The sequence below is a fragment of the Lathyrus oleraceus genome, chromosome 2 (genome assembly GCF_024323335.1).
Source record: "Lathyrus oleraceus cultivar Zhongwan6 chromosome 2, CAAS_Psat_ZW6_1.0, whole genome shotgun sequence".
Lineage (NCBI taxonomy): Eukaryota > Viridiplantae > Streptophyta > Magnoliopsida > Fabales > Fabaceae > Lathyrus > Lathyrus oleraceus.
This window is the reverse complement of record NC_066580.1, coordinates 436,003,664-436,017,552: the sequence shown is the minus strand read 5'-3', so window position 1 is coordinate 436,017,552 and position 13,889 is coordinate 436,003,664. Positions and strand designations below refer to the sequence as shown.

General features: G+C 32.5%; 2 protein-coding genes and 2 non-coding genes across 9 annotated transcripts in view; 1 reads left to right on the top strand and 3 right to left on the bottom strand.

The window, feature by feature from the left end:
- LOC127120057 (uncharacterized) overlaps nucleotides 1-13,889 on the bottom strand; it is a 74,348-nt gene that overhangs the window by 55,409 nt on the left and 5,050 nt on the right. The window contains exons 1-3 of one of the 6 annotated variants that reach the window (XR_007803022.1): nucleotides 7,947-10,758; nucleotides 2,445-2,571; nucleotides 1,745-2,351 (exon numbers count right to left, since the gene is read on the bottom strand). The exons of 3 other annotated variants lie outside the window; for them this stretch is intronic. The gene's annotated coding sequence lies outside the window, so the exon portion shown is untranslated. Of the gene's footprint in view, nucleotides 1-1,744; nucleotides 2,352-2,444; nucleotides 2,577-5,776; nucleotides 7,259-7,946; nucleotides 10,771-13,889 lie in introns of those variants that run through there. 2 more of the 6 variants (XR_007803019.1, XR_007803020.1) reach the window with 2 other exon arrangements.
- LOC127120053 (uncharacterized) lies at nucleotides 3,112-4,180 on the top strand. Its single transcript, XM_051050430.1, has one exon. It carries the CDS (start codon nucleotides 3,257-3,259, stop codon nucleotides 4,109-4,111), a length of 855 nt encoding a protein of 284 aa, XP_050906387.1. The 5' UTR covers nucleotides 3,112-3,256; the 3' UTR covers nucleotides 4,112-4,180.
- On the bottom strand, nucleotides 5,777-5,937 carry LOC127123972 (U1 spliceosomal RNA). The gene has a single exon (XR_007803624.1). It is a non-coding gene; the product is annotated as a U1 spliceosomal RNA (small nuclear RNA).
- Nucleotides 6,611-6,759, bottom strand: LOC127124369 (U4 spliceosomal RNA). The gene has a single exon (XR_007803895.1). It is a non-coding gene; the product is annotated as a U4 spliceosomal RNA (small nuclear RNA).

Genomic DNA, 13,889 nt, shown 5'->3' with positions numbered 1-13,889 from the left:
TAATCTAACTACACTAAAGAGTTGACATGTGTGTTCAATATCGTTACTGATATTTACTAATTATGACTAATTATAACAAAATGTTTTATTCTATCAGATTTTTGATGATTGAGCCATACAGACTTGCTCTTGATTGAATTCTGCCTAATGTTATTTGTTTTTCATTATACGGTGAGCACCATTAGACACAATCTTTGAAGGTGATATGTTGCTACTCTATATGGTTGACTTGTGGGTTTCAACATATGTACCTACATCTACTTAAGTGGGTACTGCGAAAGTTCGGGTATATCTAAGGACCCCATATTTATTGCTCTTTCCAGTTGCCACTATCCTCCACAAAGATATTGATGAGATATTTGCAGACTACCGTAAGTATCTGGAGTCAGAGGGACGTATGTAGTGTGTTAGCTCCTCGTCCATGGAGTATAGTATATATATACATCCAATGATTTTATAGAGTGGTTCATCCTTATATGACACTAGTGCTAAAAGGAGATCCCCCATATATCAACGCATTAGGAGATACTAGAAGATGAACAAGAAAAGGTGAACCATGTCGTGGATGTATTGCCTATATGTCACTATATTGTTGTTATAGGAAGAAATGTCGTAGCTTGAGAAGAGTTTCAGAAAGACACTCATGAGAGATCACTTTATAGGCAATATTATCAAAGGCACGAAGCTCATTGTAGTATAGGAGGTAGAGGAGAAACAATGACATTTGATATATCCATTAGTTGTATCTTAATTTGTATTTTGATATAATTATTTTGAACGATTGAGTTATGAATTATGTATGGTGTATGACTGATGTATAGATAATGCATTGTTTGATATAAACATTATGAATGAATGACTTATGTATGGTTTATTGTATGAATAATGTATAGTTGTGTGACTAATGTAAGGATAATGACTTATGTATAATATTGTTCATGTGTTTACAGTATTGTCAAATAATTTATCCAGAAATTGAAATCTGAATTCACCCCTTTGTCATCTTGTAAGGTATGTTCGGAGATTGAAATTCGAATTCACCTTATGGTGTCACATATACACATAATACAGTCTCAGAAATTGTCCGGATATTAAAATTCAGATCCACCCATTTGTTATCACATATACACATGATTCACACCTTTATTATCACATATACACATAATCCACCCATTTGTTATCTTGTAGGTGTGTCCAATAGGGATTGAAATCTAGATTCACCCTGTACCTATATACATAATACACATCCAACACAATCTCGGGAGTTTGTCCGAATATTAAAATCTAGATTTATCCCTTTGTTATCTTATACAAAATACACACAATCATTATTGTTCTTGGGGTGTGTCCAAATTTTGTAATCCAAACATATTTTTTACTTGGATGAGGATATGTTTCTAACAAAGAGATTTGTTATATTTCCGTCCGTCTGAATTTCAATCTATGAACAGTGCGAAAGAGTTTATTTTAATTTCCATATGATTTGAGAGAAGTGGATGGGTTGCCATGAACATTTCCTAAGTATTTTTTTACTATGAGACTTTACTGTTATTTTGGTCTGTGGTTTGAGGTAGTGTGATTTGCTTTAAGCTTGTTTTAAGACACATGATAGCACATTTTAAACCTTTAAATAAATATTTCTGTTGACTAGTATGCGCTGATGAATTGATATGTATTTGAAGGTTTATTCATATTTGAACAAGCAAAAATTTATTACACCACTGCCAAGAAGACTAAGAATAGATACAAACATCACATGAATATAAAGAGAAAGGTTAAAATTCTCCATGATAATCTTATAATGCCTATCATGGAGAATTTTTCTAGGCTAACATCAATAGCTTTCTAATTTTTCTAGGCTAACATCAAAATCTGGCAACTCTCAAACCCCGAATTTCATATGTACTTCAACAATATTGTATAAATAATATCACAGATATGCATTTTACCAAAGTCACATTTTTTCCAACCAGCCAAGACAGTGTCCCGATTCACAGCAATGCTGATAAAAAACACATCATAATCTGTAACATCTCTAGAATATCAGCCTCTACATATATCAAACATGTCTTTATACAAGAGAAGATGCATGCATCATAAAACAAAGATGCCTTCTCTTGCAGCCCCTTGGGCGTCAGCAGTGAGATTCTTCCTTCCATCCTTTAATATTCGCACTATCATTTAAAAGATGCTTTCACACACTGCAACTTATTCAAATTCTCCAAGTTTTCTTCACATGATGAAAATTCTTGTCCCAGCAACTTCTCTATGCACACTACTTTAAGCAATGAGTTCCTAACCTTCATTTAACAGGAATACTCCAAATCTCCATCCATTATATGATCAAATTCCTAACATTCATAATATCTTCTTTGAAACTCTATATATAATAGCCAGCAATTCATGCTTCAGTTCAATAAAATAATACAGCACATGCAGCTAACCTCTCTTAATCAATGTGAGCATGTGGTAGCAACATGAGTTTTCCTTTTAAATTAGTAAACTTGTCACACTTGTACCAAACATAATGCATTATTAAACATCTAATCATAATAATGAAATCGATTTGACCTGTCCTGCATAAATAGAAAACCTCTTTAGTCACTTTGCTTCTAATATAAAATGAATGTGTTGTTTTAGTTCAGAGGTATCTATTGGCTGGCATGTTCCATTTTTGAGGAGCTAAATAGTTTAAAGAATGAATTATAGAAAGATGAGATCCAGATCTTGTTGGATATGATCAAAATATGGACACCAAACTAAATTATATACAATTTTTATTCTATCAATTGGTTGTGTGTGCATGAATGACATGTAAGAAGCAATAAGAAACACCAATTTTTATAATTGCAATTATGAGTGGTATGTGTCAGCAGAGATGGCAAACTAATTGAATACTAATGATGTTTTCTGATTACCAACACTTGAAAGACATGCCAGTTATATTCATCATGCACCTAAAACACATTTCAATAATATAAGCATCTTGCAGTATCATTAACAAATTCACAATGTTGGGTTGACATGTAACAAGCTTACCATATTCAAAGGGAAATCCATGCATGCATCCACATGCTCTACACCATCATTAACAAGTGCTACCTATTTTATTTCTTTATTATATCAAATTAATAATTATCAACCTATATCATGAATAGCTCCTATATAAAGAGAGATTCAAGGGTTTGGTAACATCACACAAACATTGAGCTTTACAATTATCTTTGAAGAAAATAAGAACCAATTAAAGAGCAAAATGGCAACAAAGAACCATGTTCGCTCTAATAGTTTTCCTTCTCAATCTCATCCTAACTCCGCTAGAATAGAACAAGATCTAAGCAAAATCAAGACATGGGAAACCACATCAACATCCACATCTGATTCAAGTACCGTTGGTCTTTCTTTGCTGGAAGATTTGTACACTTCATTGGAAGATTTTCTCAATATGGCATCAACACAAAAAGTCATTTCTCAGCATCAAGGTGAGAATTTTGTGGAAGAGTTGTTGGATGGTTCGGTGAAAATTTTGGATATTTGTGGTATTACAAGAGACATCATGTTAGACATTAAAGAAAATGTTGAAGCACTTCACTCTTCTCTTAGAAGAAGAAAGGGAGATTCAAGCATCGAATCAAGTGTAGCCGAATATAACTTCTTCACAAAGAAGATGAAGAAAAATGTCACAAAGTTGATCACATCTTTAAAACAGATGGAAAGTAAATTTGGAGCTTCCACACTTTTGAACCAAGATCAAGAAGTTGTTTATGTGATAAGAGTTCTTAGAGAGGTTATAGTAATGAACATGTCTATCTTTCAATCCATTTTGTCTTTCTTGGCTTCCAAGTCAAAGGAAACCAAATGGTCGAAAATGGTAAAGTTGATGCATAAGAGGACAATATCATGTGAGGAGGAGAGTTTAAATGAATTGCAGTGTGTGGATGCATCCTTAAGAACCCTTTTACGCGAAGGTTCTGATGTTGCCAAGATGCAGGTTGCACTTGAAAGTTTTGAAGCTTTGGAGAATGCAATTGAAGGGTTAGAGAAAGGTTTGGAAAGTGTATTTAGGTGTTTGGTTAAAACTAGAGTTTGTCTTTTGAACATGACTCAATAGTTTGATGGGTCTTTATTTTCTCCCCAAAGCAAAAGCATCCAAGTTTTAAGGATCTGCTGAGGATTGAAATTTTTTTGTTTGTATAGACACATATATCATGTGTAAATTCTAAAATATAGAACAAAGTAGATATCATGTGTAAAATCTAAAATATTAATCATAGAATAAAAGTAGTATAATTCCTTTTTTTTAATGAAAATCTACATACAATAACTTGAAAATGGGAGTAATTTCCTGCCTTGCCCCACATTTGAAAAAATTGTCCCAATATACCCCATTTTGAAAAAAAAATCCCAGTCTACCCCATTTTTTAGTGGGGCCTCGCCATTCCATTTGACGAGGGACTGAAGAAATTTTTCTTGCTTGTAAGCTCGTCACTTGAAGTGACGAGGCATTAAAGCAATTCGTTTTTTTTTTAATATAGTTTCAAAATAAATTTGTATTTTAGTTTCCAATATAGTTTTAGTTTTTATCTTCTGAGTGTACCCCCTAATCAATATTTTTAATTATTATTTCTCTCACCTTACATTAATGGTAATTATAATACATCAATAACAATAAATATAATTTGGTAAAATTGATACAATCTTTTATTTATCATATGTTTTTTAATATCTATGAAAATGACATTTATTTTAGAATGAATAGAATAATAAATATATAAATTAATGTCAAATTCGCTATCAAGCATGTGAGAAAAATATGAAAAAATATTTTTATTAGAGTTAATTAGCAATCATAGGATCCCAAGAGCTTAGGCATTATGTTTTTATATTGTATACTTATGAACGTATAAATATTCTGTTTTGACATCAAAATTTACATCTACATTATATTTCATTATTCAATTCACCTATACGGTGAATAATAAAATATTATAATAGTAATTATGTTTTTTTTTAAATTAAAGAATACTGATAAAAAATTATGTGATTAACCAATTTATAATTTCATTAATCATCATTTTATATGTCATTAATCAACTTTATTTTACTATTAAAAATTATTCTTATGGCTTAATGTATATTTTAATTCTTTAGCTTAATTTAATATTAACAATTATTAGTATTTAATAGATTTAGTATTCTATTTACACTTCCTATTAATTAATTATTATTAATATTAATTAAATACTATTTAAAATAAAAAATTAAAAAAAAAAAGGAATGCCTGCACCTCCTCGTCACTTGAAGTGACGAGGCCATGAAGCCAAAAAATTTCGCTCACCCCCTCGTCATTCCATTTGCCGAGCCCATAAAGCAAAAAATCTTTTAGCACCCCCTCGTCACTTGAAGTGACGAGCCCAAACTTAAAAAGGGGGTAGACTGGGATTTTTTTTTCAAAAGAGGGTATATTGGGATTAATTTTTGAAAAAAGGGGTATTTCAAGCAAAAACTCTGAAAATGGTTTAACAATTCATCAGCTTCTACTTACTACCACATTGAAAGCTAATTTTGTTATAAATAACACTACAAAGCAAATATTAAGGCTTGCACTGTGTGTTTCAGTTCTAAGGAGACCACTACATAAGTACTGTGTGTTTCAGTTCTAAGGAGACCACTGCATAAGAAGTCTTTTTACCTTTTTGTGTTTGCATGGGAATATAAACACTCTACTTCTTCACTAGACCACCAAACCCATAAAAAAACATTAAACTTAGATTGGGAGGGGGCCGCGCGAACGCAGGCCCCCACAGCAACAAATTATGATGTAGGTTCCACCACTTGGGTAGACCTTAGGCTAACACCCCTCCTAAGTGCAATGGAGGTCACTTGCCTAGGCCATGGACCTTCATGATCATCCATTGACCCCATCCAGGTAAGTATGTTACAACGAGTCACACACTTGTTCTTTATACCTCATGTTCCATACTATTCAGTCTAACAATTCCGATGTGGGGCTAGGGTTAACATGATATGTTTTGTGAAAGATAATCGTCATTTAAATCTAAACTAAGACGTATTTGTTCCCAAGATTTAGTGCTGGAATTGTATGTACACAGTCTATATCAACACAGTGGATCAACAATTCATACACCAACTTACATTTGCAACCTCCATTAGGATTGCATGACTTTGCTCTTGTTATGAAATCAACTAAGATCAAATCTTACCATTCATATCAGCTTTTATTTTGTTTCAAGTTAAAGTTTTTAATCTTGAAAAAGTAGATCAATGTTAACATTCATATCAGTTTTTATTTTGTTTCAAGTTAAAGTTTTTAATATGGAAAAAGTAGATCAATGTTAACATTCATATCAGTTTTTATTTTATTTCAAGTTAAAGTTTTTAATATGGAAAAAGTAGTGGAGGAGAAAATTAAGAGGTTTGTGGGAAACGAAGAATGTCATTTTATGGCTGGGCTATTTTGCTACTTCAATGTAAGTTGCAATACTATAACTGGTTACCTTTAAACAAAAAACACAGTTTGAGTAAATTGAAAAAAAACTTAAAAAGCTTATCTTTAAAAATTACAAATATATTAAACTAAAATTTGTAGGACTTTACCCCTAAGGGAGTCCTTCCAAAAATTCTCAAAGGCTTGAGTTGCCTCAAGCCTAAGAGGGGTTTGGAAATAGTTTTCAACCAGCAATAGACGCGCCTCGGTTAGAACCTCACTAGCTGCGTCATTGCCCCAAGCGCAAAGATAGATTTTAATGTAGACTAAGCTTTCTTTTTATAAACTTCAAGCTCATCTAATTCCTCTCACTAGCAATATGGGACTTGGAAGTTTTGGCAACAATTAAGATAAGCAAATAGTAGAAAAATAGCCCAGTCATCAAACACCAAAGTTCTAATCCAGCCACAAAATGACAATCTTCAACTCCCAGCTTGACCCCTACTTTTTCTACATCTGAAGCACGAGTCCAAGATAAGCTCATGACTATATAAATCCTGACCGAAGCTTAATCTAACATTTGTGCAAACATTGACATGAAAATAACATAATCGAAGTAATCTAACGCAAAAATAGCACATGAATAAGAACTCACCTTGCAACAGAGGAGCTGTATTGAGCTAAACGATATATTACATTCTTTATTTAATTAAGTCTTTAGGGACCTCACCATTTTCTTGATCAAAATCTACCATGGCTATAGCGTTCAAAAGAATCATGTAGAAGACAAAGAGGCTTTACCTTAGTGTACTGACGAAGTCAACAGGTTGTCCAAACTGTTAGACATAGCATACTTTATTCAAAAATACCAAATACCAATGAAAGATGAAACAAACAGTACTCTTCATTGCTCAGGTGATCACTTTAACTTGTTCAAAGAAAAATAAACGACAGGAATATAAACAGTACTCTTCATTGTAGTTAGAATTTAGTTTAATAGGTTAGCTGAGAACAAGCTTGTATACAAACATTTCTTCAGTTGTAATATGCAGTTACAAGGAAACAGAAAGATTAAAATTCATCAATATTGAACTAGTTTTCAATTCAATTATAAAAATATAGAGACAAATTTAAACTAAAACTGCAGAGCCCTCAAAATTGACTATGGCTATAGCCCATAGCATTCAAAAGAATCCTGTAGAATATAAAGATAATTTACCGTAGTGTTACGCATGCACACATTAAACAGTTAGGATTAACATATTTCATTCAAAAACACCAATGAAAGAAAGTAGCCATGGATGGAGTATACAAACTGAGCACTGCCAAACAACATATTTCTCTTTGGAAAACTACAGGAATTTTCCAAACCTAAATTCTAGCCTGGTGGTGCTTACATGGCTCAGAACCCATTTTTGCAACAGAACCAAAGCATCGTTTGCAAATATTTATGGAAAAAAGTTGATTTTTTGAGAAATGAATGAAAGATATTGTTTACCTTGCTTGGTTCATAGAGAGAACATCCATGGAAGCTTCTAGCTGGTGTTGATGCGGTATATAAAGCTTTGCAAATGGAAACGGAAACAGTAAAAACGAGTGAGCTAGAATCCTTTCCCTTTCCAAAACACAACTTGTTCGGTTTCCGAGTAACACCAGAGATTGATGCTCCATTTATCAAAACCATAATGCATTCAAAATTTCCAGCGTAGGAACACAAACTTTTTTCCCTCTAAGTGTTGCTTTGGTAAAGTGTTCTACTATTTTAGTTCTTGAACTTGTTGCCACGTAACAGCAACAATTGTGACTTGTGACACGTTTTTGCCTATTATATTGAACTTGATTTACTAACAAATATTCCATTTCATTTTGAGTATGTATAAATAAATAAAAACTTCATAGTGAATTTATTAAGAAAATCAGATTTTTTTTAAATAATCACAATTTTTAAAAAAAAATCCAAAATAACTATTTTTTTAATTTTCCCCCAAAATAATCACCTTTTAAAACAGATGCGTCAGATGAACTGGCGCATCCATTTCGCATCATGAAGAGGCGTCAATGTCTCTGGCGCATGCATTGGAAGTCTCGTGAAGAGGCGTCAATCTTGACGCATGCATATTACATGTGGTGCATGCGCCAATTCATTTAACTATAGGTTTTATCATTATTTCCTTGTTTCTTATGAAGAAATAAAATACGGTGGTGAATTTATATTTTTTCAGTTGCGACAAACATATTAGATAACCAATTGTACTTATTTTTTCTGTACACAATTGCAGATTTTCTTCTTAAATGATACAAATTTCAAAATTATGCAGTTTTCAATAAAAGAATATCACGTCACTCTGCCTTTCTATTGCCTCATATTGTACATTTTCTTCCGTTTCTCTTACTTTTTCTCTTTGGATCGAAGATGAATACAAAAGGCTGGTTAGGATTATGAGCAAATTTTATGGGTTTGGTTGAATGATATGAAGGAATAAACCTATATAAAAACGTAAATCCATTTTCTGCAGCGGCGAGATTGTTTCCGACAGTTTCTGATTGTAGTTGTTCATTCTATCGCCGGGAAAAGAGGGGGGATCTGTTATGCACGGTGGTAGTCGATTTCTGAGTTAAAACATGAGTGGTGGCTTGAGCGTTTTAATGTGGTGTGCGGTTTCACGGTGGTAGATCTGTGGTAAAACTTCAAACTTTCTGCACATCTTTGATTTCTTTTGATGTATCTTATTCATATTGTGGCCATAAAAATCAACATTATCACAATGTATGAACAAAATCTTAAACTTCTTCATGTTTTACTTTCACAAGTCGTGCTTGAATTGATGATAGGCACACATAGTGTCTTACCGTGCAAAAGACAATGAAGCTAACAACTTCTATTTTATTTTATATTCACACTTTCTTTCAATTTTATTGGATCTAATTTTATTTTTCTTTCATTGTTATGGAGAGAAGTTATATTTTCATGGACTAAGAAGAAGATAGGAACTGGTATACATAGATATGCGGGTGATTTAGGAAAAATCAATGTTAACGATGATGGTATGGCTTTGTTCTTTTAGTTATTTTCTTTTCCATGCCACTTGATTTTGATTTTTAGAGACAATCCAACTTTAAAATATGTTTGATTTTATTTTTAAAATGGTTTCCTCTGATTGTGTAACTCAAGAACTCTAAGCTTCACCATTACTAACAATATTATTCATCTTTTGAACACAATTTATGAAGAATTATTCTAAATTGACAACAAGATATGAGGGTTTCAACTTTTAATTGGTTGATAAATATTGACAGATCCCTCTTACTGTACCGAAATAACAATTACTGTTTGGAGATGCCTTTGTTGAGTTGGTTAGGCATTGCAGGCATGCAACTACTATTGTTGGGGACCTAATTTTTATTTACGGTGGTTTATGTGGTGGTAAGTCACAAACAATTTTTTTGTTCGTAATTACTTTTCAATAATTTATTCTTATAATTTATTTTCGAATTTCCTTTGGTATTATTTATCCTAAAGATTCATAAAAAATTATGTTGGCAAGACAAATTGACTTATCTCGAAACCCGATACAAAAAATAATGTTTTCTTAACTCCACAATTTGGTTTTGCAATCTTATTAGGATCAAAATGTAAAATAATTACGTGAATGTACTCAAACTGACTTAACTCTGTTGATGCTTTTATCATTTCAAGAATCTCATTCTCTGAAATATGAACTCATTTTCCAAGTAAAATTTACATTTTCTATGATACTAGGTCTACATAGGATCATTTTTAATAGGAATGGGATCAATTCCAGGGATCGTGATGCCGACGACCGTGCTCCATAACCTCGCTGACAAACTCTACGAAAAACGCAAAAATGCTGCTCTCGAGGTTTTGTTCACTTCTATCTTTAATCGTGATTTATTTACTTATGTTTGATGATTATTGCAATTTGGTGACATTGGTGTTGTAAAAATACTTTTTAATGGGGTATTTTCCTTTTCAAATGATGCACCTTTATAGTTATCTTTTTCTTTTGTTGTTGAGGGAAGTACTATTATGAATTCTATATTTGCATGGTGTGGATTCAAATTATAGAGCTAAATCACGACTGTTTGTATTGTATTTGGTATGTAACCATGAATGTAATGTAATTCTATTTTTCTTAATCATATAGTGAAAACTAATTTTAATATTCTCTGTAGGCTTTAGTTTTCAACTATGAAACTCAGACTCGGACACGGATACAAGGACCTCGCTAATGTAAAAATCATAGGACACGGACACGGCTATATATATTTTATATATTAATATAATAATGTAATTTATGGACAAAATTTGTAAAGAGCTTAAAATGAAAAGCAAAATTTATGTTTATTTAAGATAAAACAATCAAAAATTCTTTCTAACACTTTCAAACAAATTTCCAACATGATAATTGATATTTATAGATACCTTGTGAAAACCGAAGCAATGATGTGCAAAGATGAAAATAATCGGAGAAAATAAAATAATTTTGTGAAGACAAATACAGTGACATATAAAAAAATAAGAAATCCTAATTATGTTATTTTTATAGTAAAGAAGTGGAGTATGAAAGTTAAAAAAAAACTAATTATGTTGTTTTTATAGTTAAAGACTAAAATGATGAATTTTATATATTTCACATATTGTTTAATATTTATATTTTTTTTCTTCAATGTTGTATATACTTTAGGGACTAAATTGGAGAGAATGTGATATTTTACTGACTAAATAGATGGTATACTATTTGTTTTACTCTATGTTTCTAAAATAACCCCTTGCCAAGGTTTTGAAGGTTCAGTGTGTGTTAATTTACTTTGTCATAGGGAATGCTTCAGAGATTTGGCATGTATGATTTTCTAATCTTACAAAATACATGTTGGAAACTAAAAATAAAAAGTGTAAATATGTTTTAAAAATAGGTTTCAAATAGCAACGCAAAAATTATTCGTGTATAAGATGATAAAGATGAACAATAAAAATAAAAGAGAGAAGAGAGAATAATAACAAATTTCCACTATTCAAAACGGTTACACAGAAAATGCACACGCACACTGCAAAAGAAATAAAGGTACAATTTATTCACACCACTCACTTGCTTAAATACAAGTGGGACTTTAGGAAAAATACTAAAATATCCTCTAACAAACTTTGTCATCAAATTTTTGAAATGAATTAATTCTAACATCATCCCTTAATTCATATTCAACTTAATCAAAACTAACAACACAAATTCCATTGAGAAATTGATCAGTCTTGATTGCTTTCGTCAGAACATCTGCCAGTTGCTTCTGGGTGCTACAGTGAACAACTTCTAGCACTCCATTCTGAACTTGATTTCGCAGAAAGTGATACTTAGTCTCAATATGTTTGCTTCTCCCATGCAACACTGATTTCTTGGCAAGATTGATTCCAAACTTGTTATCAATCATCAGCTTCAGAGACTTGTTAATTTGATCTTTAGATCCTGCAGTAAATTTAGAAGCCACACAGTTTGACATGCAGTCACAACACCTGCAATTCTTCTGCTTCACAGGTTGACAAAGCAACAGCTGGTTGCTTTTTGAAACACCAAGAAATAGGACTTCCCAGAAACTTAAACAAGTATCCAAAAGTACTTCTTCTGTCAACTTAGTCTCCACACCAATCAGAATCTGAATAACTCAGAAGTTCTGAGTCAGTTTTAGCACCAAAAGGAAACAAAACTCCATACTTCAGAGTTCCTTTTATATACCTCAGAATTCGGACAGCAACTTGGTAATGAGACCACTTCGGTTTACTCATAAATCTACTCACCATTCCAACTGCATAGCAAATATCAGATATGGTATTACACAAATATCTCAGAGAGTCTACCAATTGTTTGAACGTCGTCGCATCTACATCATCACCATCAGAATTAGAATCTAATTTCTAATTTATATTAGCAGGTGAGACAACAACTTTACAATTCAGCAGCTCAAATCTTTTCAAAAGCTCAAGTTCATATTTCAGCTTATGTAAAATTATGTATTTTTTAGAGTACATAATCTTCATCCCTAGAAAATAAACCATATTTCTTAGATCAGTCATCTCAAACTCATTCATCAACTCCTTCTTGAACTTAGCTATCTCATGTTCACAACTTCCTGTTAGCAATATGTCATCAACATACAGACACAACAGAATCATATTGCCTTCATCAATATGCTGAAGATAGACACCATATTCCATCTCACATTTCTGAAATCCATGTTTCTTGAAAAATGAACCAATTTTCAGATTCCAAGCTCTAGGGGCTTGCTTCAGTCCATACAAAGCTTTGTGTAATCTCTACACCATCCCTTCCTGATTCCTTTTCTCAAATCCAGAAGGTTGTGACACATAAACCTCTTCTTCTAATGGACCGTTCAGAAATGCAAATTTCACGTCTAAATGCATCAGAGACCAATTCCTATTAGTAGATATTGCAATCACCAGCTTTATTATTTCATGTCTTGCTACAGGCGCAAACACTTTAAAGTAATTTAACCCAGGTTTCTGCAGAAAACCTCTCACAACTAACCTTGCTTTGTGTTTGCCAATTGATCCATCTGACTTTAGCTTCACCTTATAAACTCATCTCACGCTGATGGTTTTCTTGTTCTTTGGAAGTTCTGTCAACTTCCAAGTTTTGTTTATCTTTATGGCATCAAGTTCTTCTTTCATAGCCTTCAGCCAAACTTTCTGCTTGAGAGCTTCTTCCGTACTCACGGGTTCAAAGTCTACTAACATGGCATACTGAATTACTTCCCCTTCAGAATCTACTTCAGTATCTTGCAGCATGTCAAACTCTGCAAACCTTCTCGAAATATTTCTGATTCTTTGTGGCCTCTGAACTTTTTCAAAACCTTCTGATTCTAGAACAACATCAGATGTTGAAACTCTAAAAGTGTCGACTTCAGAAGCATGGCCATCTTCAGAATCTGAAATATTTGTAGAATCTGGACTACCACCAGAATCTAAATCACTACCCGAATCTAAATCACCATCAGAATCTAGATCAGAATCAAATTCTTTCTCAGAATCAATCTCGCCTTATGATTCTGACTCACTCTCCGAGGTAATTTATATAATTTAGATTTGCCATAGGGACAATTACCGACTTTTTTTTAAGTAACCCAACTTTTTTTAATATGTCCAACGTATATTTTCTTTGACACACTGTTATTTTTGCCTTGGACAGTGACCATGTCATGAACATAAAGTCGCACCATAATAATTGAATCCCTACAAACATTTGTAAATAGTGAGTAATCAACCTTTGATTGCTGGAAACCGTTTTTGAATTGTACAATAAAAATGTTGGAACCGACTTCAAGATGGTTGCTTGAGCCTATAAGGTGACTTATGGAGTCGAAAAATTACTTTCTCCCTCTGTCGACAATAACTCAAAGGAGGCGTGATATT

What these genes read in the sequence shown, in the direction of transcription:
- LOC127120053 (XM_051050430.1), top strand. Translation starts at nt 3,257, where the DNA reads ATGGCAACAAAGAACCATGTTCGCTCTAATAGTTTTCCTTCTCAATCT.